This window comes from Mauremys reevesii, linkage group 3 (genome assembly GCF_016161935.1).
Source record: "Mauremys reevesii isolate NIE-2019 linkage group 3, ASM1616193v1, whole genome shotgun sequence".
Taxonomy (NCBI): domain Eukaryota; kingdom Metazoa; phylum Chordata; order Testudines; family Geoemydidae; genus Mauremys; species Mauremys reevesii.
The window spans coordinates 78,968,510-78,991,783 of NC_052625.1; the positions used below are offsets into that span (position 1 = coordinate 78,968,510).

The following is a 23,274-nucleotide window of genomic DNA, read 5'->3' on the forward strand; positions in this document are numbered from 1 at the left end:
GTAAGGAAGACATTCCCTTCATCTGTTGTCACACAAGCACATACAACAGGACATTGCTCCACCCATCAAGACTCAGGTTAACAATTTCACCCTCTAGACCTTTTGCCCACTGCTCAATTTCTCTTTCATACACTTTATCCAGCAATTTTTCTGCGACATCTGCTCTGTTGGGTGGGCTGTATCCTGGTCTTAATGACTGAACCATGTTAATGAAGTGTGGGTTCTCAATCATACGGAAAGAGGAGTTTGTCGCATAAACAAACCGGGCAATTTTTTCATCTGTTACCTCTTTTTGTAAACTGATGGTTATCACAAACTTATCTGTGGTTGTTTCTGGATGATGGAGATATTTTTTTTCTTTTTGCTACAGGTGATATACTGTGGTTATGTGACATACATGATGTGGCTGAAACACTATAATTGGCAGATAACTCTGAAAGATAGATGGTGATCTTGAAGGTGAATAGTCTTCAGAATCCTGTATGTTGAGGATGGATTCTCCTAAACTAAATAAGTCAATGCAGTTATTTAATTATTATTACCATACTGCTCATTTAGTATTACTCATTGCATTCACTGACACTCAGTACTACTTTAAAGGTGAAATTGTAAAGGAAGATCTGCCTATTTCAGCTATTTATTTTTTATCACAACTGCATTTAAAATGATGATACCATACAGTTAACTACTACATTTTTTGCTCAAACATGAGAATTCAAGAATGGTCCAGAAGGAAGACAGGCAGTCCTTAAGAAAGAAGTATGAAATAAAAAAAGTTTACCAACCTGAAGGTCCTGCATGTTCAGACATGTTCTTTTCATCATCTTCAGTGCCGCTTCCTCCTGAGAAGGAACACTTCTCATGATGTTGTTTCATTCAGGCAATCAGGCCTTGCATTTCTTTGTTGCACTCTTTGCATTTTGCAAGCATGCCTGTCTTACCCACAGGTAGAGGAACTTCATTAAAATATTCCCAAACTGGATCTCTTTTACGGCCAGCTGCCATTACAGCTTTTCCCTTCTAGTGAGAGAATGGTATGGTAGATCTCAAATCAATGAAGGCTACACCCAGAAAGACCTCCAGACTTCTGGAGTATGCTGCTCAAACAGTTTCACTTTTGTTTCTACTGCCTGTCCCTCCCTTCTCACATTTTATCTCCAGACTTCTTCTTGTCCAGATCTGTTCTGTGCCCAACAATCTTCTATTCATTGAACTTTTTGAAACTTGGCACTTTTAGAGCGAGATAAGGGATTGACTATGTACACAAATTTGAAGAGGGACAATAGAGTTGCGGTCTGTTATTTCTCACTTCTATATATTTATTTATTTATTTTAAAACATTTTTGCTGTTAACAAGCATATTATCTCTAGAGACACAAATCCACAGTTTGAGAACTGCAAAACTAATCATCTCTGATGGTATCTTCTAGATTGAGCACTGAGTCCCATTGGGTAGATAGAAAGATTAACCTAAATAATCCATACAGAAGCCCCTGGAACTCCATAAAATTGGGTCCCTAATCCATGAAGTATTGGAACTCATTTACAAAACTTTTCTTAAACATTACATGAATATACTGTCTCATACTATAGAATTAGAATTTATAATCCCTATTCCATGATGAGATATCCTTGAGCTATAATGTATCTTAATTAAAAACTATCTTTAGATAGGTTTTTTCCTCAAAAAGCATTTTATCAAAAAAATCGGATTTTTTTTATATCTTTGATTTTTATCCACCCTGCTTAGTGGATATAGTATTTATTTGCTGGAGTAATAAACTGTTTTGTCTTATCTTTAAATTTGCCTTCTCTTCAGAATGATTATCTGCTGTATGTGTCTTTCCTTTTTCATAGTTTTGGAAGTATTTTCTGAGGCAGTGGGTGTCTGGGAGCCTCTTAAAGGGCCAGTATTTGGGTGCCAAAAAATTGCATGAGAATTGCCTCTGATTTTCGTGTGTGTGGCAAAACCCAGCATTTACAAGAATAACAGAACTCCATTCCCAAAGACGACAAATTTGCATGTAAGATTAATTTTTTGCTTTCCATTGTGAATTTTAACTCTCAAAATACATGTATATAACAATCTTTCAGGAGTACATTCAGCTACAGAATTAGAAATTTAAGTGAAAAAACATGGAAGAAGTAATCTTTGGACTTCAGAACATTCTGTCTGAATAAGTAGATATAGCTGCATGCAATGGCACAGCAGGTTAATGAAGTAATGACTATACTCAGCATCTGTTCTACTCTGAGAATCAAAAGCTTAAACAAGCACAGGATTTTTTTATTTTTTTAATACTGCAGGTTTCTTCCTTTTTCTACATACGTATCAAAAGTGTATTAATACGTACACCAACGCGCACACTTCTAGAGAATTTAAGTGTATTGGGTTGTGTCGGATTACTTAATTTCTTCTATATAACCTAAGTTGGCAGAAGTGTTTTAAATAGTAACATTTATTTCATTTAGCTTTGCGATTGGCTGTATACTCATGACAGATGCTTCAGAAAGTCCATAAACTGCCATGTTGAGCATCAAGAAAGATCTTCATTAAGTGTATATGTACATGCTCTTGTGGAAGATTACCTTAAGGCACCTGCATCCACAAGTAAGTTCAGTTACTCTTTATGAATTAATAGCTCCTAAATGCAAAATCAGAGTTAGTGATATAACAAGTTTAATGTCTTAACGTCAAATTTGTAAAATTAAAGCTTTTTATACAGTGTTAACCTTGTTACATTGTACAATCCTATCTAGGTCATAGTACTGTTTTGTTAATGCTTAATAAAAAAGTATTTGCATTTAAGAAAGAAAACAGGAATAGAAAATACAATATTGCAGAAAATATTTAAACTTTTGGAATTAGCTGAATTGAGTTCTTGATTTGCAACTTCAGTGTTGGATTAGCACCAGGGGCGGCTCCAGACCCCAGCACACCAAGCGTGTGCTTGGGGCGGCATGCCGCGGGAGGCACTCTGCCGGTCGCCAGTCCCGCGGCTCCGGTGGACCTCCCGCAGGCGTGCCTGCGGAGGGTCCGCTGGTCCCGCGCGGCTTTGGTGGAGCCGCGGGACCAGCGGACCGTCCGCAGGCACACCTGCGGGAGGTCCACCGGAGCCGCGGGACCGGAGACCGGCAGAGCGCCCCCCGCGGCATGCCGCCCTGCTTGGGGCGGCCAAATGTCTAGAGCTGCCCCTGATTAGCACTAGTAGTTTTGTGCATTTAATTTCCTTCTTTACTTTTTTTCCCAGTCTCCATTTAGGAAAGGAAAGAAATATGGAGTTGAGGTTGCACAGTTTACAAAATCCATAGCTTGCACTAACAGAATTTATAAATTACATATTCGGAACTACCATATTTGTGGAGATACAAATGTGTTGTGTCATACTTTTAGTTTGGAGCTAAACAGCTTTCTGCACATGCTTGCAAGCAATTAGGATTTTTGAGATTAGTCTTTACCTTGTTCAGCAGATGAATTTGTAAATTCTTAAAACGCAAGAAGTATGCAGTTTAATAAATGCATGCATATCATGAGCACAAAGCTAAATTCTGAACAGAATTTTCTACTTTTTCCTCACAGCCACATTTCAAATATTCATAATTGTTTTTAAGAATTTTCTTTCAAACATATCTATTTATGGAGCTTTGATTTTTATATAGCAGTTATTGCAGTAGTAGTATTACAAATTTAGCAAAGCACACAGTGCTTGAAGAAGTTTATAATACAAAGTGTGATGTTTCAATAGTCAGTCATTTTTTAGTTATCCGTTTAGAGGATACCAAAAAATGGGGTCATGGTTTGATTTTGGTGAATATCATCAGAAAAGTTGTGGTATCAATAGAAAATAAATTTTCCAAAAACTGTTCCTTATAATCAGAGATGTTGCAAACTCTTTCTTTCATTTATCATTAATTAGGCTAAAATTGTTGCCAAATTCATTTGGAAATTTTGAAGGTTTACTCTTCCCTAAAAATTAGTTTGGCAGAACTTCCCTGCTCCTGAAATGTGTGTTCAGGCCATTGCTTTGGAGTTACAGTCAACTACCTGAAAAACCCGCTTTTATAGAATAGGTTCCTGTTATTTTACTTGAATTGCAGCTCAGTTTATAAGCAGCTTGATGAGCAAATTATGCCTTCAGGTAAGGCACTACTTTTGCATTGGAACACCAAAGCATGTCTCGCTCTCTGAATTCTCAGGGCTATAAGTCCAAAATTCTTTCTAAAATGACAGCTCTTAGACTGTTTCTATAGCACATAATTGGTGTAAGATTGGTGTACATGTTTTGGGTCTGTATAAGTGATCAATTGGGAGGAAAACTTCAGTTTAACGTCATGCTTTTTTCTCTTTTGACAGTGGGTTTCGTGCTATATGAAACTTCTGGCTGGTAGAAACACAGGCTGGGATTTTCAAAGGAGTCTAAGTAGGTTGAATTTCTGGGGGATTCACCTGACTCCCTTAAGCTGCTTTGAGAATCCCAGCCTCCTTTTAAAAAGTACTTTTAAAAAAAGTTTATCAGGATTTACTGATAAAGAACCTAACATGTAGCTTAAAATGTATTTTATCCAAAAGGCTGGTAGATGCCCTCTTATGTAGTAGGTAGAGGATGAAAATGAACCTGGTTTAATTTAAATTTATATACAAGAATGCAAAGTGTTCATTATTAATATTTATGCTGATATTTTGTACATTTGAATTAATTAATCATTTATTTATCACTGCCCGCTGTTAATAGGATTGGAAACCTACATTAACAGTTAAAATTACCATTCTGAGATTTTTTAAAAATATCATGGAAAATTTAAATTCTCTTTAATCAGGAGAAAACTGCTTTATGCCTGACTGGTTTGAAGCTAAGCTTGTTGCTACAATGATTCTGCTGGCTGCAGATGTGGAAGAGATGAAGAATAAACACAGGCAAGTATGAATCGCATCATATTTTTCTTTTGGGCCTGTTCCACAGCCCACTGAAGCCAGTGGAAAGACTCCAGTTGACTTCAGTGGGCTTTGGATCATCCTGTAGTCAATTGCCTTAGAACTTGTCTTGTAAAATTTTCAAAAGTGCCTAAATGACTTTGGAGCCTAAGTCCTAGATTTTCAAGTGACTTGGGCCTGGTCTACACTGGGGGTGGGGTTCGAACTAAGGTACGCAAGTTCGCGTAGCTGAACTCGAAGTACCTTAGTTCGAAGTACTTACCTGTCCTCACGGCGCGGGATCGAAGTCCGCAGATCCCCCGTCGACTCCGCCACCGCCATTCGCGGTGGTGGAGTTCCGGAGTCGACGGGAGCGCGTTCGGAGTTCGATATATCGCGTCTAGATGAGACGCGATATATCGAACTCCGAGAAGTCGATCGCTACCCGCCGACCCGGGCAGGTAGTATGGACGTACCCTTAGACACTTAAGAAAAGTTCACAGAATATTTGTTTTTAATTTTTGTTTTGTGCAGCAAAAAAACCAACACTGAATGGGTTGAACTAAAGTCTTTCTTGCACCCTCTTCTGGATGTCTTGTTGAAACTTGGCACTAATGTGTACATACCAACACTGAAAACCGATAAAAGTCTACAGCTACTCTTGAAGCTATTACAGACCTGTTTGTTAAAACAGTACAGTCCCCAAGATGGTTAGTGATCTCTTTAGTATATTGCATCCTATATAATTTACAATCAAACTAAACTTGTGGATATTTACTACGGTAAAGGGATATTATCAAGTAATGTCAGTTCATAAGTAATGTACATAAAAAAGTTTATAATCAGGGGCATGCCCTCCAAATCAGAAACTGTGGGCCCAATCCTGCAGAAGCCCTTCTGGGGTATCCCACCATTGCTTGCGAGTTGAGGATGTAGGATGCTTCCAAGATTGGACCCACAGGTATTTAGAACCTGGCTAACATGAACATATTATAAATAACGATGAGCCCATTCTTTAGGAATTGAGCCTGCAGAGTTCTAGCAGTCCGAGGAATCTCCCAGGAGGCTGCTTTCATCTTACAGGATTGAACTCCAAACTTTTTTTCTCCTTTTAAATGCTTTGGTATCAAGACATGTAAGAAAAGAAAAGCCACTTTTTAGGTATGACCTGCTGTGTTTTCATGCTTCTCTGCTGCAAAGTAAAGCCAAGTAATAAACTTAATTGCCAGAGCTATGAACTGACCTATTTGCTGATCATTCATAAACAGGGAAATACAGTAAATGTACAAGTTGTCTTGGCATGTTTACCATTTAAAAAAAAGGGAGGGGGACACAATGTATGGAAAACTGATATGAACATGTTCAGTTTTCAAACTTGTACAGTGATGTTACTAACAGCGGTGAATGCTTTGTTAAAAAAAAGTACAAAAATGTACTTGATGTTCCTTTCAAAATGTGGTTGTGGTCAGAAAGGTGACTATTATTGGCATTTTCTTATTCAAAAGATCTGCTCCCTGTGTTTATTGAGTCTGCAGACTTTAGTGTTGAAAAATGACTTTTTACTAATTATTATTCTTGATAATGTTTGAGAGCCAACAGAACTATGGGAGAGTTAGCTGGATTCTGTTCTGGGTTGTGGTTTATCAAAAGAATTCCGAAGTTCCATTTACAGAATTGTTATTACAGATAAAGCATGAACCAAACAGCATGCAAGGGGGAGTTATGGTGTAATAACAGTAATAATTTGATGTAGGAACTAAATTACAATGTTGAACCTTGTGAACAAACTAGAGATGTGCACTCCTATAAAAGCAGTCAGCTGAGCCATTTTCAGCCATGTTAATAAATAGAGAACATTGATAATAAGCACAATATAGTTTTGGAACATGTCCATATTGTTTCTGGCATTTGGCAGTTTTCCATTTAATTAAACTTTTGTTTTCAAAAATTAAATATCAGAGCAAGATTTGGCTGTTAAATCTCCAGGAAGGGTACTAAGCTTTCCTCTGAGCTTGCTCTTTGGTGTAATTCTAAGGTGACACAGAAAACCTTGAAGAAATCCTCAAAGGTACTCTTTGAGAATCTCTCTGGGAACTCAACCTGTACTTCATAGATGTTTATTTCATAGCAGGTCTAATCAGATAGACTCCACTTTAATGCTTTGTTATCCTCCCTGTGTTCTGTTAACTCCCCATATGTTGGTGCAAAAAGGGCATGCAGAGGCTTTCAGTACCATCTCCGTATTGATGTATTATCCGTCTGACTTTCAGTGCCACCGTGGTTTCCCTTGATATATAGATTGAGGTATGTAGGTGGTGAAGTACATTTTGCCACATTTACCCACTACTGCCCCTACAAAGTAACATACCTATGTCATTTTCTATGATTAAGTGCCTTACAAATGTATTGTACAAAACATAATGCCACACATGTTTTATCATAGCGTTCCCTAAGTAACAAATGCTATTTTCCATTATAATCTTGTGCTCTCATTTGCTTATAACTTTCTGAAAACAACTTTTTAGGCTGAAATCTTCCATGCTTGGTATCTACCTAAAGATGAATTACTTTAGAAAGCTTCAAGGAATGCTCTTTTAGCTGTTGTGTATGCAGATGTGTTTTAGAAAAAAACAAAAAACTTTTCCCCAGGTACATTACATTAGTGGCTGAATTTGGAAACTGAGCATTCTAAATGTCCTCACTGAGGAGTAAGCTCATGTCAAAGTTTGGGAAAAAATGGGTTGGGAATTTAATAATGTTATGAACATTTGAAAACAGTCCATCTCTTTATCTTTCATCTTTGCAAACTTCACTAAACTTTGATCACTCACAAGAAGGAATATAACCCACTTCACACTGCAACATGTGGCTCTGCAATGCTATGAAAGTACAAAGTAGTTTAAATACCCTTATTTTAATCATTAAAAAGAGCAGATACAACGCTAGATAGAAACAAGGAGCAGATTGATAGTTATAACATGTCATTTTCACATAGTTGCTTTTCTGACTAGAACCCCACTTTAACTAGCTGTGCGTAAAAATGAAATAGATCTTTCTTTATGTGTCTATTGAGAGACATTGGGCCAGATTGCGAGCGTACATCTATCACAGAGTGTGGTGCAGCAAGGAAAGAGTTGTGATTCTGAGGGGGAAAGAGTTCCTTTCTCAGCTTCCTTTGTTTTTGTTCTAAGGGAGAAAGTATCTGCTACTGGCTATCGTAGTAGCAAATTCTTCTCCTTCAGTGCCAGTTAAGCTGTGCTAACCGGCATATCGTGGGAACAGAGCCAGTGGCTGTGTTCATTCCCATCCCCTCTCTATCCATTCCATGGTTACCTTTGCGGAGGTAAAGGAGGGTTAATGTCAGTGGTGCCTGCTCTTGTCCCCATTGCATACACTGGTGTTCCAGGTAGCCCAACCCCTTACTTTCCTGTGTGGGTGTGTTGGGCAAGTGACAGTCTTGCCCATGGTGATATTTTCTGATGTGCATGCTGATTATGCAATTTGCATCCAACCATAAATGTGTAAACAAATATATAATATATAATTTATAATATATAATTTCCCCACACAAGCATATTACTCCTCAGTGATGTATATGATCATAGTAGTTTTGGTTTAAATCAGGAAATATGTATTTTTTTCACTTTCACTCAACTGTAAAAGCAGTTGAAGGGATTTTGCTCCAGTTTTATTTTAGAGAAAAATGTTATTTGTGTAGAGGCTCAATATGGAAAAGTTCAGTACCAGTAATGAGTATTTCACAAAGTTATGAAACTGTAAAATTGAGTTTGACTGGAACCTGTTTTGCACCCTTAAATTGTTGATTCAAGACTGAGAAACTTTTGTAGTAAAGCCACACATGCATAATTTGGGCATTAGAATACGATAATCATAGAATATCAGGGTTGGAAGGGACCTCCGGAGGTCATCTAGTCCAACCCCCTGCTCAAAGCAGAGCCAATCCCCAGACAGATTTTTGCCCCAGATCCCTAAATGGCCCCCTCAAGGATTGAGTTCACAACCCTTGGTTTAGCAGGCTAATGCTCAAACCCCTGAGCGAGCTAGCTAATGTACAATGTACTATAATAAAGTTTGAGAGTCGTTCTAATTAATTTAGGCCCTGATCTAGCAAAGCATTTGAGTATGTGCTTTAACTTTAAGCACTGGAATAATCTCATTGACTTTGAGATCTCTCTGGTGTTTGTTCAATCAAATTGATTTCTGATAAACATAGAAAGCAAACCAATGAGCTACAGGCCATTAAATTGGACCTACCAGTTTGAGATTTGATCTGGAACTCTGAATGCCCTCCAGATTTATTAACACTTGAGAAGATTTGAGGGATTCTTAACATCAAGTTTTATAAATTTTAAGCACCAGAGCTTTGCGTGTGTCCTTTAAGATAGAATGCCTAAACCTAAAAAGACAATCATAAACATTTCTTGAAAACCCTGATATTCTGTGTACCATTTTATAGCCCACTAGCCAATCAGATGCAGATCCCCTCAAAAAGAGAAGTAGAACCCACTGAAATAATATAGTATACAGTAAAATGAAGAGCAGTCATTTATACCGAGTGATCAGAAGCTTAAGAGAACTGTAAATGCTTATTCCTGTATAGCTTGACGTTGTATGGTAACCTGATTTAATCCACTTTGTATATCATGTGTCTCTAACACAAAAAAGTACATTGTTTTAATGGTGCATTTGTTTTGTTTTCTGTATAGATGTGGTGTTAAGTTTTCTCTCTAATTCTGTTATGACTGCTGCAGAAAGTATACTGGAATTTGTCCTCAGAAGATTCACTACAAGTGAGTTGAATACTGTAAGTATTTACTGTAGATACTTGAAAGACTCACTATCTAATTTCTTGTTTTTTCAATGCAGTTCTGATTGTAAATCTGTTATGCATAGAATTGGCAATATTTTTACATGTTTCCAAATGAAATTTTTCAACACCCAGAAAATCGTCTTGCATAGAAATATACTTTAAACTCTTTTTATGGTTTTTGATAAAAGCCTGCTGAGACAGATATCTGAAGTTTCTTCCAGTAAAGGGAATTCAGCAAAGATTCAGTTTACCTTAGCCAGTAAACTGACTTGAAATTTGGCACAATGGGAACAGGTCACTACATTAATTGTCACTACTCTGATCTAAAGAAGTCCTATAGCAGAGATACTGAACTGCTGGTTTTGAGAGAAAGTTACTTGGTGATTTGTTTTTATAGTACTAGTCAAAATTTTATTTTCCCTCTCCCTCTTTACTGTATTCAGTTAATGTCTAGTTAAAATTGAAACAGTTTTTCATGTTGTGGTTTCACTGAGAGTCCTAAAATGAAACCCAAGAGGTGCTGGTGGTAATTAACTTCTTAAAAAATAGCTAATAACTAGTTTACTCCTGAGGGAATTCTGCTCTACTGCAGAATGCAGAATTCCCTATTTTCCCCACAGACTTTCTGGCTGCCGCTAAGGGCCGCTGGAGCGCCCACCTTGGCAGGGCTGGAGGTTGCACGCTCTTTGATCTTCATTCTCCCAGGACGGGAGAGGGCTTGGGAGACCCAGCCAGCTCTAGCAAAGGGTGAGGAGAAGGGCAGGGGGCCACACTACAGCATGTCCCCCAGCAGGACAGTATAGAAGCTGGGTGGAGTAAAGGCTCTGGCGGGGCTGGTGTCTGGGCTCTGGGAGGAAAGGAGGGGCTGGTGTCTGGGGGATGCTCTGCGGCTAAACTCTGGGGGAGTGGGGGCTGGTGTCTGGGGGCTGCCATGTGGCTGGGCTCTGTGGGGAGGGGAGGCTGGTGTCTAGGCTGGAGGGGTGCCCCATGTAGCTGGGTTCTGTGGGGGGGCTGGTGTCTAGGCCCAGGGGTGCCCCGTGGCTTGGCTCTGGGGGGCTGGGAGTGCAGATGTCTGGGCTCTGGGAGCCCCACACAGTCCCCTCAATCACCTACCAACTGGAACTGGGTTGTTGTATGGGGTTTCTTTAACTCTCTACTCCTGGGGGATTCTTTTTTGCTGTTGTCTGTATAGTTGACATACTTGTTGACAAGTATTTTTAAATAAATTACCAAAATTATTGAAAATGGAGTGATTATATTGTGTTATTTTGACAACTAAAATATGCAGAATTTTAAAATATTGTGCACCAATTTTTTTTATTTTTTGGCGCAGAATTCCCCCAGGAGTACTAGTTCTATGTGTTGGCCTTGCACAGAGAGCTTTACAAAGGAGCTTACAAGACACACACAAGGCGAAACTAGTAATAAATGGTTCATGGGAGAAAGAGTAGAATGAGACATGCTGATGAGAAGAAAGGTAGTATTCCTGAAGGATGTGGGTTTTCAGGAGAAGAGAGAGGGACTTGGCAGACAGAGGAGGGCTGTTCAAAGCATAGAAGGCAGTATAACAGTTAGGCCATCAGCGTTGCGATGTTGGCGTCCAGCCCTACGCTGGACCCGGAAATGAAAAGGCTGCAGAGAGAGGAACCACCTCGTCACTCTGGCGTTCTTCTCCTTGTTCCTGTGCATCCACTGGAGCGGGGCGTGGTCTGTCACAAGGGTAAATCGCCGCCCCAGGAGATAGTAGCGGAGAGTCTCCATAGCCCATTTTATCGCCAGACATTCCTTTTCAACAACAGCGTACTTTTGTTCCCTGGGGAGGAGCTTCCGGCTGAGGTACAAGATGGGGTGCTCCTCCTCCTCTACCATCTGGGAAAGGACGGCACCAAGCCCCACGTCTGAGGCGTCTGTTTGTAGGATGAATTCCTTCTTGAAGTCTGGGGCTATGAGTTCTGGATGGCAGCATAGGGCTGTCCGTAAATCTACAAATGTGTCTTCAGTCACATCAGTCCACTTAACTATCTCGGGGCCCCGAGCTTTTATCAGATCCGTCAATGGCTCTGCTCTTGTGGCGAAATGAGGGATGAATCTCCTGTAGTACCCTACTATCCCTAAAAATGCTTTTGCGGATTGGTCGAGGCCAACCTTGTATTGCCTCCACTTTGTTCCATTGGAGTTTTACCAAACCTCTCCCTACCACATGCCCGAGGTATCTGGCCTCAGCTAGTCCTATCACGCACTTGAGAGGGTTAGCAGTGAGACCGGCCTTTCGCAGGGCGTCCAGCACTGCTTCTACTTTTCCTAGGTGCGTTTCCCAGTCAGGGCTATGGATGACTATGTCGTCTAGATAGGCGGCGGCATACTTGGCATGGGGTCGTAGTAACTTATCCATAAGTCATTGGAATGTTGCAGAGGCCCCATGGAGTCCGAAAGGGAGGACAGTGTATTGGAACAGGCCATCGGGTGTAGAGAAGGCAGTCTTTTCCTTGGCCAGGGGAATCTGCCAATAACCTTTGGTCAGATCCAGAGTGGTTAGGTATCGGGCCTTGCCTAACTGATCTACCAGCTCGTCAATGCATGGTATCGGGTATGCATCGAAGTGGGATACTTCATTCAATTTCTGGAAGTCGTTACAAAACCTCAGGGTGCCATCAGGCTTGGGGACTAGGACGATCAGGCTGGACCACTGACTGTGGGATTCTTCAATGACCCCGAGTTCCAGCATCTTCTTCACTTCCATCCTAATTTCTTCCCTTTTAGCTTCCGGTATTCAGTATGGTCTTATCGTCACCCTTAATCTGGTTGTCACCCTCTGCCTGGGGCTATTTGGCCGGCCCCCCACTTCTTTTCCCAACCCCCCCAGGTCCCTTCCTGGCCTCGAGCCATTCCTCGGTGTCTTTCCTCCCGGTTACAGTTCTCTGATAGGTCTCGACAGCCCAGGGCCTTGGGTTTGGGGTTGGCTTCCTGGATTGCCGTGTCTCCCCGCCTGGGGTCTGGAACAGTTCACGGGCTGCCAGCTGTCTTTCCACGAGGGAGACCAACTCATCATAGGTAGAGGGATCATTCTGGCCAACCCAAGACCTGAGACCTGGTGGTAGCCCCCTCATATATCGGTCCAATACCAGTACCTCCATCTTCTCAGAGCTAAGGGCCTCAGGGCGCAGTCATTTCCGGGTCAGGTGTATCAGGTCAAACAATTGTGATCGGGATGTCTTGTCCTCCGTAAACCGCCACTCATGGAACCTCTGGGCTTGCAATGCTGTCGTTACTCCGAACCTGGCCAGGATCTCTGCCTTCAGCTGGGGATAATCTGCTGCGGCCTCTGCAGACATATCGTAGTAGACCTTCTGGGCTTCCCCACACAGGAATGGGGCAAGGATACCAGACCATTGATCTCGGGGCCAGGCCTCCCGCAGGGCTGCTCTTTCAAAAGCCAGGAGGTATGCCTCCACATCATCTTCCCGTGTCATTTTCTGTAGGCAATGGCTAGCCTGTATGGTCCGGGTCCCTTCACAGTTGCGATTCTGCTCCATAAGGGCCTTCATCTGGTTCACCAGGTCTTTCAGCAGGGCTCAGTCCTGAGCAGCCTGACTCATCAACAAATGATTGGTCTCCTGCTGCATTCTAGTCGCCTCCTGTTGGGCAGTTGCTTGGACCCGGGTAGCCTCCTGCTGGGCCGCAGTGGCTTGTATAAGGGCTTTGACCACGTCGTCCATCTTAAGGATGGGAGGGTTTTGCCTAACTCTGGTCTATGTCCCCAGCACGCAGATCCCACCTCTGACACCATGTGTGGCAAATTGCCGGTACTGTTATGCTGGGTCTCGCGCTTTCTCTTCATTGGGGAAGGTTCAGGGTGCCATTGCTTGCCTCTGAACCGGTATTTTTAATTACCCCACTAGTGTCCTTGAGGAGTGGAGAGGGAGGGACCTGGGCCCGCCCTCTTCTCCAGGTCCCAACCCAGGGGCCCTGAGGTTAGTGGTGAACCACTTGTACTGGTGGTTCCTTCCCCTGGGTTACTTCCCTCTCCTGCCCTTCAGCTTGTGGAGGGGCTTCTTGCCTTCCTTCTACACAAGCCAGGTGCCCCTTACCTAGGGTTTTTGGACTTCTCAGCCCACAGCAGCACTCTTCCAAACTTTCCTTTTGTCTCTCTTCAACTCTGTTCTCTGCTTCAACTCCTTCAAACCATTCTCTGCTCCAACCAAACCTTCCTGCTCCAACAACCCACACTGTCTGACCTGAAGCAGGGGTTTATATCATGTGACTCACTGCTGGTGCTCTAATTGGCTTCAGGTGCTCTAGTTAATTTATAGCAAACCTTCCACCCCTTGCAGGGAATAAGGCTCCCTGCTAACACTCTCCTGCTGCCCTCTGGCCATGCTGTATCACAAGAGAAAGCAAAAAGATGAGTGGGTTGGGAGAAGTGTGGGGAGTTGAGTCGCAATAGAAGTGTAGAAGGAAATAAAAAGAAGGAAAGATTTTAAAGGCCTTGAAGATGAGCACTGTGACAAGGGGAAGGTGACTTTAGCAGATGCAATTTGGATAGACTAGATGGGGAGAAGTGAGAAGATTAAAGACACAAACAAGGTTACTGTAAACAAGATAAGAGATAGGAGATCATGGGCAAGGATTTTAGCAGTAGTTAGTGGCTACTCAGAGGGTAAAGGGAGAAAGGTCCAGATTCACAATAGCATTTAGTGTCTAAGTCCCAGGTTCAATTCCCCATTCTGTGCCAGAGCATGAGAGAGAATTTGAACAGGGGTTTCCAACACCTCTCAGAAGAGGTGCTCCAACCCCTGAGCTCTGGGATAGTTTGATATGGGGCTCCCTCTGTCCTGTTTAAACTGTTCCACTGTAGATAACTAATGAACGAGTCATTGGAACCTGGGTCTCCCAGAAGGGTGCCCTGAGCACCAGACTACAGTCTCATTCTTTCTCTCTCTCTCTGGCCCAGTGACCCTTTAAGTATTTATCCTCTGTGGAACAGCCTCAACAGGAGAGATTGAGAGAGCCCCACATGAGAATATCCCATAGCTCAGTGGTTACTGCACTCATCTGAGCAGTGGGTGGCCCCAGATCGAATCTTTTCTCCCCCTCTGCTTCAGAGGGGAATTGAATCTGGGTCTCACTCATCCCAGGTTAGTACTCTAATCAGTGGGCTAAAAATTATAAGGTGAGTATCACCTCTGGCCATTTTGTGTGGAGTTAGGCACCTGCCTAGCTCAGTCTCACAAGAAACACCTTTAGTCACATATGCCACCTGACTCCATGAGAGGGATTCCCAGCTATAAATCACTAGCAATGATGGGGACTTCCCTGTGGCCTGGTCTCAGCACTTACCTCTCTGAGAGGAGTGGAACTTAGCACACATTCTTCTCATCGCTATCTCCTATTGGCTAACTTAGATGCTTCCTTGCCTAATTTGTTTGATCTTGTAATTCTTATTGTAAGTTGCCTATTTCCCCCCATTTGTTGTATAGGGAGCCAAGGTGCTTAATTCAGGCTTTGTGAATCGCAGTTTTGTCCCTGTGATTTTCTAGGTACCTAAAAGTCACAACGTCCAAGTCCCTTTGTGAATCGAGGTCAAACTGGCCAGTGTAGACTCCAAAGAAGAAAGTTGTGTGGGAAGGAGGAAGGGACAGGAAGTGACTAACAGGGAGGGAGGAGAAGTTCATAGCCACTTCTAACACTTGGGGGAGTGCAAAAAGATGGTCCTTGTAAGAGGAATGTAGCAACAGAAGTTGAGGCGTCAGAAAAGAGCTGTGTTTCGGCAGGAGTGAAGAGGTGGAGGGTAGCAGGAAAATAGAGGTTATGAATCAGGGTGAGTTTTTCAGCAGTGGAGTGGGAGTTTTGAGAGGGAACATAATCAAAGAGGGAGCGTGGAGTATGGAAATAAAACTGATATGGAAAGAGTCCAAGAGAGGTTCATGATAGAGGATGGGATAAAGAGGGGACCTGGACTGAGACAAGACCAAGGTTGAAATGAGAAGAGGATTTGTGAAAGTGAGAAAAGGAACATAAGAATGGCCATACTGGGTCAGACCGGTAGTCCATCTAGCCAGGTATTCTGTCTCTGACAGTACCAAAGCTTATGGGGCAGTGTACAGAACAGAGCAGTTGGAGTGATCCGCCCCTTATCCATCCCCTGCTGGCTTTTGGCAGTCAGAGGTTTAGGGTCACCCCAAGTCTGGGGTTGCATCCATGACCATCTAGGCTCATAGCCATTGATGGACCTATCCTCCATTAATTTATATAGTTCTTTTTTTGAACCCAGTTGTACTTGTGGTCATCACAACATCGCATGGCAAGGAGTTACACAGTTAATTGTGCATCATGTGAAAAAGTAATTTCTCTTGTTTGTATTATACCTGTTGCCTATTAATTTCATTGAGTGACCCTTGATTTTGGTATTGTGGGAAAGGGTAAATAACACCTTCCTTATTCACTTTTTCCACACCATTCATGATTTTATGGACCTCTATTATATCACCCCTTAGTTGTCACTTTTCTAAGATGGACAGCCCTAATCTTTTTAATCTCTCCTCAAGCCATTCCATACTCTTGATCATCTTCGTTGCCCTTGTCTGAACCTTGTCCAGTTCCACTATATCCTTTTCGAGATGGGGCGACCAGAACTGGACACAGTGTTCAAGGTGTGGGTGCACCATGGATTATATAGTGGCATTATGGTACTTTCGGTCTTATTTTCTGTCCTTTTCCTAATAGTTCCTAAAGAAGAGGAGGTGTTACCTCTCTGAGAGTAGAGAAGGCAGTAAAGTTAATGAAAGTACACAATGGGTGAAGAGAGGAGAAAAATAAGGTGGTGTTGGTATGATGTGGTGTGGAGTAGGAGAAGTAAGTGAAGGGGAGCACAGAAGCTAGAAGCCAGAGAACAGAGGAGACAGTGGGAAAGCAAAATGGGGCCAGGGAGAAGTACGCTATTTTCTTAGGACTCTGTGGTGAGACATCTGCAGAAGAAGAAAAAGCAGTGGTCCAGTTATCAAACAGCTGATTTTGCACTGAGAACTTGAAACAATATATGGACCCACAGGAAGAAGGGCAGAGCCTGTGGTCAAATGGAGAGGAAAGAAAGTTTCTAGTAAAAAAAAAGAACACTGGAGATTTCTTTCATAGTACCAAAGTTGTTGGTTACTCAGAGAACCCTGAGGTGGAGTGGGGGAACCTGACAGGAAGGGAGAGAAGAAAGTGTGTTTAGCCACAAGAAGAAAGGCTGTTCAACTGTAGCTGTTGCTGCTCCTCCTGCCTTTTTCTAGCTGTCTCATTTTCTATTTATTTTTTCCCCTTTTTAGTGATTCTACCTACCTTCTTCATTTTAGGTTTCAGATCTGGATCGTTGTAATTTATACTTAGCATTATTGTCAGAGCTGGTGAATTTATGCTCAAACGCTGGCTGGAAAAAGGGGCCATCCATTTGGAATTTCATCTCTTCTCTGATAAATACCTCTATTAAAAATCTGCAGGAGACGGGCAATGAACAGGTAATTTTACAAGGGATAAATGGCATAACTATATGATACAAATATTAATGAATATATTACTTTACAGAAAACTCATTTGTGTAATTCATCTGCAGTGTTATATTGCAGTGAAACACTCTGTTTCCCAGAGGACATTGTTATTACTGTAGTGCTGTAGTTCTTTGTTAACGGTATACAGCTCCTATATAGCTAAAGCAATGCATTGGTGGCAATAAACACGTTTTTCTCAAATAAGATTGTGTAGCGCTCAAAGGCCTTTGCCTAAAATACAGTAAAATGTTAAATAGCTTTGAAAATAGAATTAAATTGAAACCCCATCCCCCAAACGTTAGTATTGATACAATGTTAAATTTGCAAGGTCAAGAAATTCCAAAAGCTAACATTTTCTGTTACAGTATTCATTCCCCCATGTTTTATATCCCACAGTTATATATGTGTTATATGTAGAGTAATAGGTTAATATTTTCATTTTTCAAGAGAAAGAGAAAAGTTTGATGTGAAACATGGCTGAATTCATATTGCTAGAGGAACTTTAACTTTTGGAATTTCCAGACTTGACATTAATGCTTTGTCAAAAAGATTTTGGGGGGATTTAATTTTCTGTTTGTGTGTGTGTCTTTCTTGCTCCCTTTTAAGTTAGTGGGACTTTAATGATTACTAGAGTGGGAGCAGAATGTCTTTAACTGAGCTGTGAATGCATTCAAAGTACATCTTTAAGTTGGTGTCTCTAGGTTTAAGGTATATCCTCTCTAGAATATGCATTCATCTTTTTCTTAAATCAAAATATTTTTCTCACTCAAGCCAAGCAAAGATACTAGTTCAAAAAGAGAAGAGGATTACATTCATGCCAAATCCATGTCTGTTTTTATTTTATGGTAGCCCTGATATTTTTTAAAAGGATAGAATTTTACAATGGGAAAAAAATGTGTTTATTTTCAGCCTTGACAAACTGAAAAAATGGATGGACAGATTTTGCTCACTTTCTCATTTTTTTTATTAGCATAAATCACTGTCATCCTTAGTATACAAAGTGAATGTTTTGGTGAATTGTGTAAAAACAGAATTGTATGTTTGAAACTGTTTTTTAACCTTAATTATAGTGGCAGTGATAAACACCCTCTAATATCCCGATCCTATCCTTGTCAGAACAAATCAATAGGCTCAAAGAAGTTAAGAAATTAAATCATACACTGAGAGCAGAATGAGAGATAAATACACTAGTATCATTTTTGCATGACTAAGTGGAAAAACAAGTTAGTTTTTTTCAGCTATTTGTGATTTTATCATTATCATTTTATCAAACAAAAATGACATTTGTGGATTAGTAGCATATTGTAACAGTATATTGAGGCCTGACTCAGTAATTCTTTCCAAGTCAATATTTCAGTTGAATCAGAAGGGGTTTTTCTGAGAAATGAGTGTTTGAATAGAGTCGCTGTTAGTTATGTGGTGTTGAAAGATTGCAGCAAATTCTTACAGCCATTCTTCATTGAGAAGTGGGCAGAGGTTAGAAACATTTCCTGTGTTTCTGATAGCCGGAGGCATTCAGAAAATAATCTGTTTATAATATTGCATTTTGTACATTGCTGTACACATTGACAGTGCTCAGTAATTTTTTATATAATCTTCTGTCCCTTTTCCTCACCCCTGCACACTTGTTCCTATATAACTTTACACACAAATTAATATATTTTGATTGGGAGTGAGCTGCATTTTATGCTATAATAGATCGCACAGTCTCGTCTGCTTGCTCTGCTTTTCAGACACAATAATTCCCCTTTAGTTGAAGTGACGGTTGTTGCCTTCTAGACTGCTTTAACTACTCTCTCTACTGGTCTTGGAGAACTCTGGCTACATGTGCCTGAATTTTACTTTTTGTTCAGATTTCCATAAATAATAGAATTCAAACTTATAATTTGTGAGAAATTTGATTTGGGGGAAAATATCCTTGTGTCAGGTATACATTTCAATATTTGCTTAACACTAAGTTTGTGACATAAAATAGAAAATATGAAATTAAGACTGACCTTAGTTGCAGTTCAGCCTTAACTGTACTGGCGCAAGTGCTGTAATGTACTAGAATGAAATTAATTTCTTACCATTTCCATTATTAGTAAAAATACATGAGTTAATTTCTGCCCACTCAGTTAACTATGAATGTCATGTCATAGTCAAACTACAGGGCTGGTGCTGATAAAGGAATGCTTGTAATTTGTAAGATGAGATAGATAGATAAATATATATAGATATATATATATATACACACATACACACACACACACCTGTTTTTCCCTACATTTTACTTTCTAATCAGATTTTCATATGTAATAGAATATTTTAAAGGTATTCAATATGTATCTGTATATTATTCATAATTTATTAGGGGAAATTTTAGTATGGTGATTGTGTGATTTTTAATTTTTCATTACTAGGAACCAAAGCTTGGAGAACAGATTCAAAAAGTAGTTAGTATGGCCTCACTAACTGTGGTTTGTGAGATTATTGATCAGAAACCTGAACTGCAACTTAAATCTCTACACGCTGTTAAAACCCTAAAAGGTTTTATTTCCTCTGTGCAACTTAATCAAGTATTAAAGAAGCCTTCCTATATTGAGGAAAAAAATAGGTATGTCTATGCTACAGTTCAAGTCACTCTGTATACATCTTTAATACAGAGTAAAGTAATTCTAAGACAACTTTTTTGGTAATTTTTGACAAGATACAAATTTCATAAGTGATAACTTAATGAATTCAAGATGTCTAAGTAGCTAAATGAGTCTTCTTACTCTTCAGATCCAGAATATGGTAGAAGTGAAATGGATTTGTTCATCTTACCTCTTTCTGTAGTAAACAGGGAATTAGGATTCAATTGATTCTTACTGAAGTGAATAGGTATCTTTCCACTGAATTTAATGGGAGTTGAATTGGCATTTAGACTTTTGAGTCTAATCTGCTTTCTGTTAGGACATTACGTTATGGCCTATAGTTCGTATGTAAAGAAACTGAAGTATTAATATGGACTTAAAAGTATTTTCTCTGTTACAGTTTATTTGAGGAATCAACATCTTCTCAAGGATGGGGAAAAATCGTTGCAAGCTATATACATGACCAGTGGGTTTGCCTTCATTTTATTTTAAATAAGTATCATAAATTTATACCATTGTCAAATGATGAGACTCTGGAACTATCTTTGCTTGCAGTCCAAAGGCCAATAAGAACTCTACAGTCTGCACTGGAAGCTCTAACTCTTTTGCCTTCTGACCAGGTTTTACCTGTGTTTCATTGCATGAAAGTGCTTGTTCCCAAGGTAAGAGACAAAAGCAAACCTATGGTCAGTAACAATAATGAAGATTTTTTCCACCCAGAAATTAAACATTGCTTTCCTCCTTGTTATTTTCAGCTTCTGGGCTCATCCGAATCTCTCTGCATAGATGCATTTGATCTGGCTTGGAAAGTTATATCCTCTTTGAGCAACACACAGCTAATATTTTGGTCTAATTTAAAAGCCTTTGTTCAGTTTGTGTTTGACACTGAAGTTCTTGCTGTTGCTGCAAGTAGCAAGGGTCAAGCATATTCAAAAATAAAGGAGGTAAGTGTTAGTGTTCTTTTTTGTAAATGTATGGAAATTGTTGAGTGGAAGACATCTTTTCTTAATAGATGATTTTTAGTTCTCTCAGCTATCTCAGTGAATTTTTCTCCTCACAAAAGATGCTGGATTGAGAGCACAAGAGCCAAAGTCATTTTTGTTTATCTTCAGAACATCAGTACAGTGTATTCCACCCTTTCAGGAGGGACTGCCTCTAGGGGTAAGAAGGTTGTTTAATTTTCAGGTCCATTAAGTCCCATGCCGTCTCTGCTGGTCCTGCCATCTAGGGTTCTAGTGAGCGGTGGAGGGAAAATTGTTTACTATGAACTACACAGGAAAAGAACGTTTATTGTAGATCACAAAAAATCATTACATGGCAATGACTTTTGGTCGCTACCATTCTGTGCTGGCTTCAAAATGGTGACCTACAAGAGAGGCTTTATATCTCATTACAATTTGTTTCACTCATCCAGTTCCCCTTTACTTGTTCCTGTGATATAGGTAATGAAAGGTACTATACCTTTGACTTGTAAATTATTCACTTCCCTGCCTATCCAAGATTTTCTGAATTCATGAAAATGATTTCAGTTTCCTTTGGTCTCATTAGTGAGTTTTTTGCTATAATTTCATATCTACAGTATGCATTATTACTTGTATCTTTATCCCGTGGTTTATAGATCTGTTTTTTTATAACATTGGTGAGCTATTAGACATGAAGTTAGGACACTATTTAAACATACACCTTTTGCTGCTGCTGTAGAGAGGTTTTTTCCCAGGATTCCAGAATGCTGAGAAAAAATGTAATCTTGCAAACAAAGATTTTATTAACTTAAAGAGAGATTAATTTATTAACATTGGAGCCAGTTCTATTATATTTTTACTTGCCATTCTGGAAAACAGGAAATCCATCTTTGCTGATTTTGGTGAGGTATGTCATTTGCTATCCTCCAGGAGTCCAGTTGCTTCAGCTACATTTGATGAAAGGAGAGGGGGAATTTCAGGAAAATTTTGAATTGAGTGAAAGCTCCTATTTTCCTGGGTTTTAGTAAAATCATTTTTGGCTGTTCGTATTGATTATAAAGCTTATGGATTTTTTAAAATAATTTTTACAGCATGCAAGTTTATTATGGTGTATTTTGGCACCAAATAACTGTAGTCCAGTCTGGTCTAAATTGTAGCATTTTCTTTAGCTCCGTTCCTCATCTTTGTGTATATGTTTGATTAATTTATTAATTATATTTTTCTTAATCTGTTACCTAGTAAATAAATTTAAAAAGTCACTGTTTACCATCAGTTACCACATAGTGGTAGCTGAGAGTATTGTTGTTTTCCTTTGTGTTTAGAATAGAAAATAAATGTAGTATCTCAGATACTTCTTGTAGTAGCTTAGTAAATATTGAGTTTTTGATGACGCCCACAGCAATATTAAGCTAACAAGGTCTTGAAGGACTTTGTGTGATCTCTTGACTTATGTCAAGACAAGAAAAACCTTTTACTCCACTGGCTTCCTACTTCTGATTAAAGAGGAAAAATATTCCCCCTTAAAAATATTTGGTTCCACTGTAGATGATCAGTGCAATACAAAGATAGCATATCCTTTGTGACAGTCCTGAAGAGTGAGTTGCATTAAGAGGCTACAAAATAATAAAGAACAGGAAGTTCTTATGGGGAAACTAAATAATCTCCAAAAAGCGTTGTGCTTGTATTTGGCCGATAAAACCATAAATATTGGGAAGCGTTTTAAGAGTGTAATCTTGATTCTTCTTCGAATGCTGCCCCTGTGGATGCTCCATTTACAAGTGTCGATGCATCCTGACGCTGTCAACCAGAGATTTATGGTAGCAGTGTCTGCGCAGTTCGCACATGCACAGTAGGTGTCTCACAGTGCTGTTGGTGCCGAGCATGCACACAACCTGAGCCCTCCAATTCCTTGTCAACCATCCTCAGCTGAAGACTGAGCTCTGGGGCAGTGTTCATCACTCTTGCCAAACCTTTAGAAATAATAGTTGAAATAGTTAGTTAGTCATATAGAAAGTTGTAGTTAGTGTTAGTTTTGTTGGATCAAAAAAAAAGTTTCCTTTCTTCCAGTTTACCTTCCCGTAGTTCCCCTGCTGCAGGGTTGGTTAACCATTTAAGATGCCTGGCTCCCTAGGCTTTAAGCGAAGCAATGCCAGTTTCTGATGGGCACTCCTTGTGTGTGTGATGTCTGTCAGGTGCATATCCACGAAAATGCACCCACGGTAACAACCCGAAGGCGAGAGCCCGGTGTGACTGGGATCTCCGACTCAAATGATCCTGATGGAGAAATTTCTCCAACCAGAGACGGAACAATGGACCTCCTTTCCAGACACCCCTCCTTTAGGAACAGGAGACATGCCTTCCTCTAAAAGACCAAGGAAGAGGGCACAGAAACATAGGCAGTCTCCTGCCAGGTTGCTACCCCTGATGC

General features: G+C 40.3%; 1 protein-coding gene across 2 annotated transcripts in view; it reads left to right on the plus strand.

The window, feature by feature from the left end:
• TARBP1 (TAR (HIV-1) RNA binding protein 1) overlaps window positions 1-23,274 on the plus strand; it is a 101,379-nt gene that overhangs the window by 37,131 nt on the left and 40,974 nt on the right. For both annotated transcript variants that reach the window (XM_039532625.1, XM_039532626.1), the window contains exons 10-17: window positions 2,473-2,611; window positions 4,819-4,915; window positions 5,447-5,622; window positions 9,640-9,737; window positions 17,078-17,239; window positions 19,672-19,865; window positions 20,285-20,546; window positions 20,640-20,828. In XM_039532625.1, coding sequence (XP_039388559.1) covers window positions 2,473-2,611; window positions 4,819-4,915; window positions 5,447-5,622; window positions 9,640-9,737; window positions 17,078-17,239; window positions 19,672-19,865; window positions 20,285-20,546; window positions 20,640-20,828 — 1,317 coding nt within the window. The remainder of the gene's footprint in view (window positions 1-2,472; window positions 2,612-4,818; window positions 4,916-5,446; window positions 5,623-9,639; window positions 9,738-17,077; window positions 17,240-19,671; window positions 19,866-20,284; window positions 20,547-20,639; window positions 20,829-23,274) is intronic.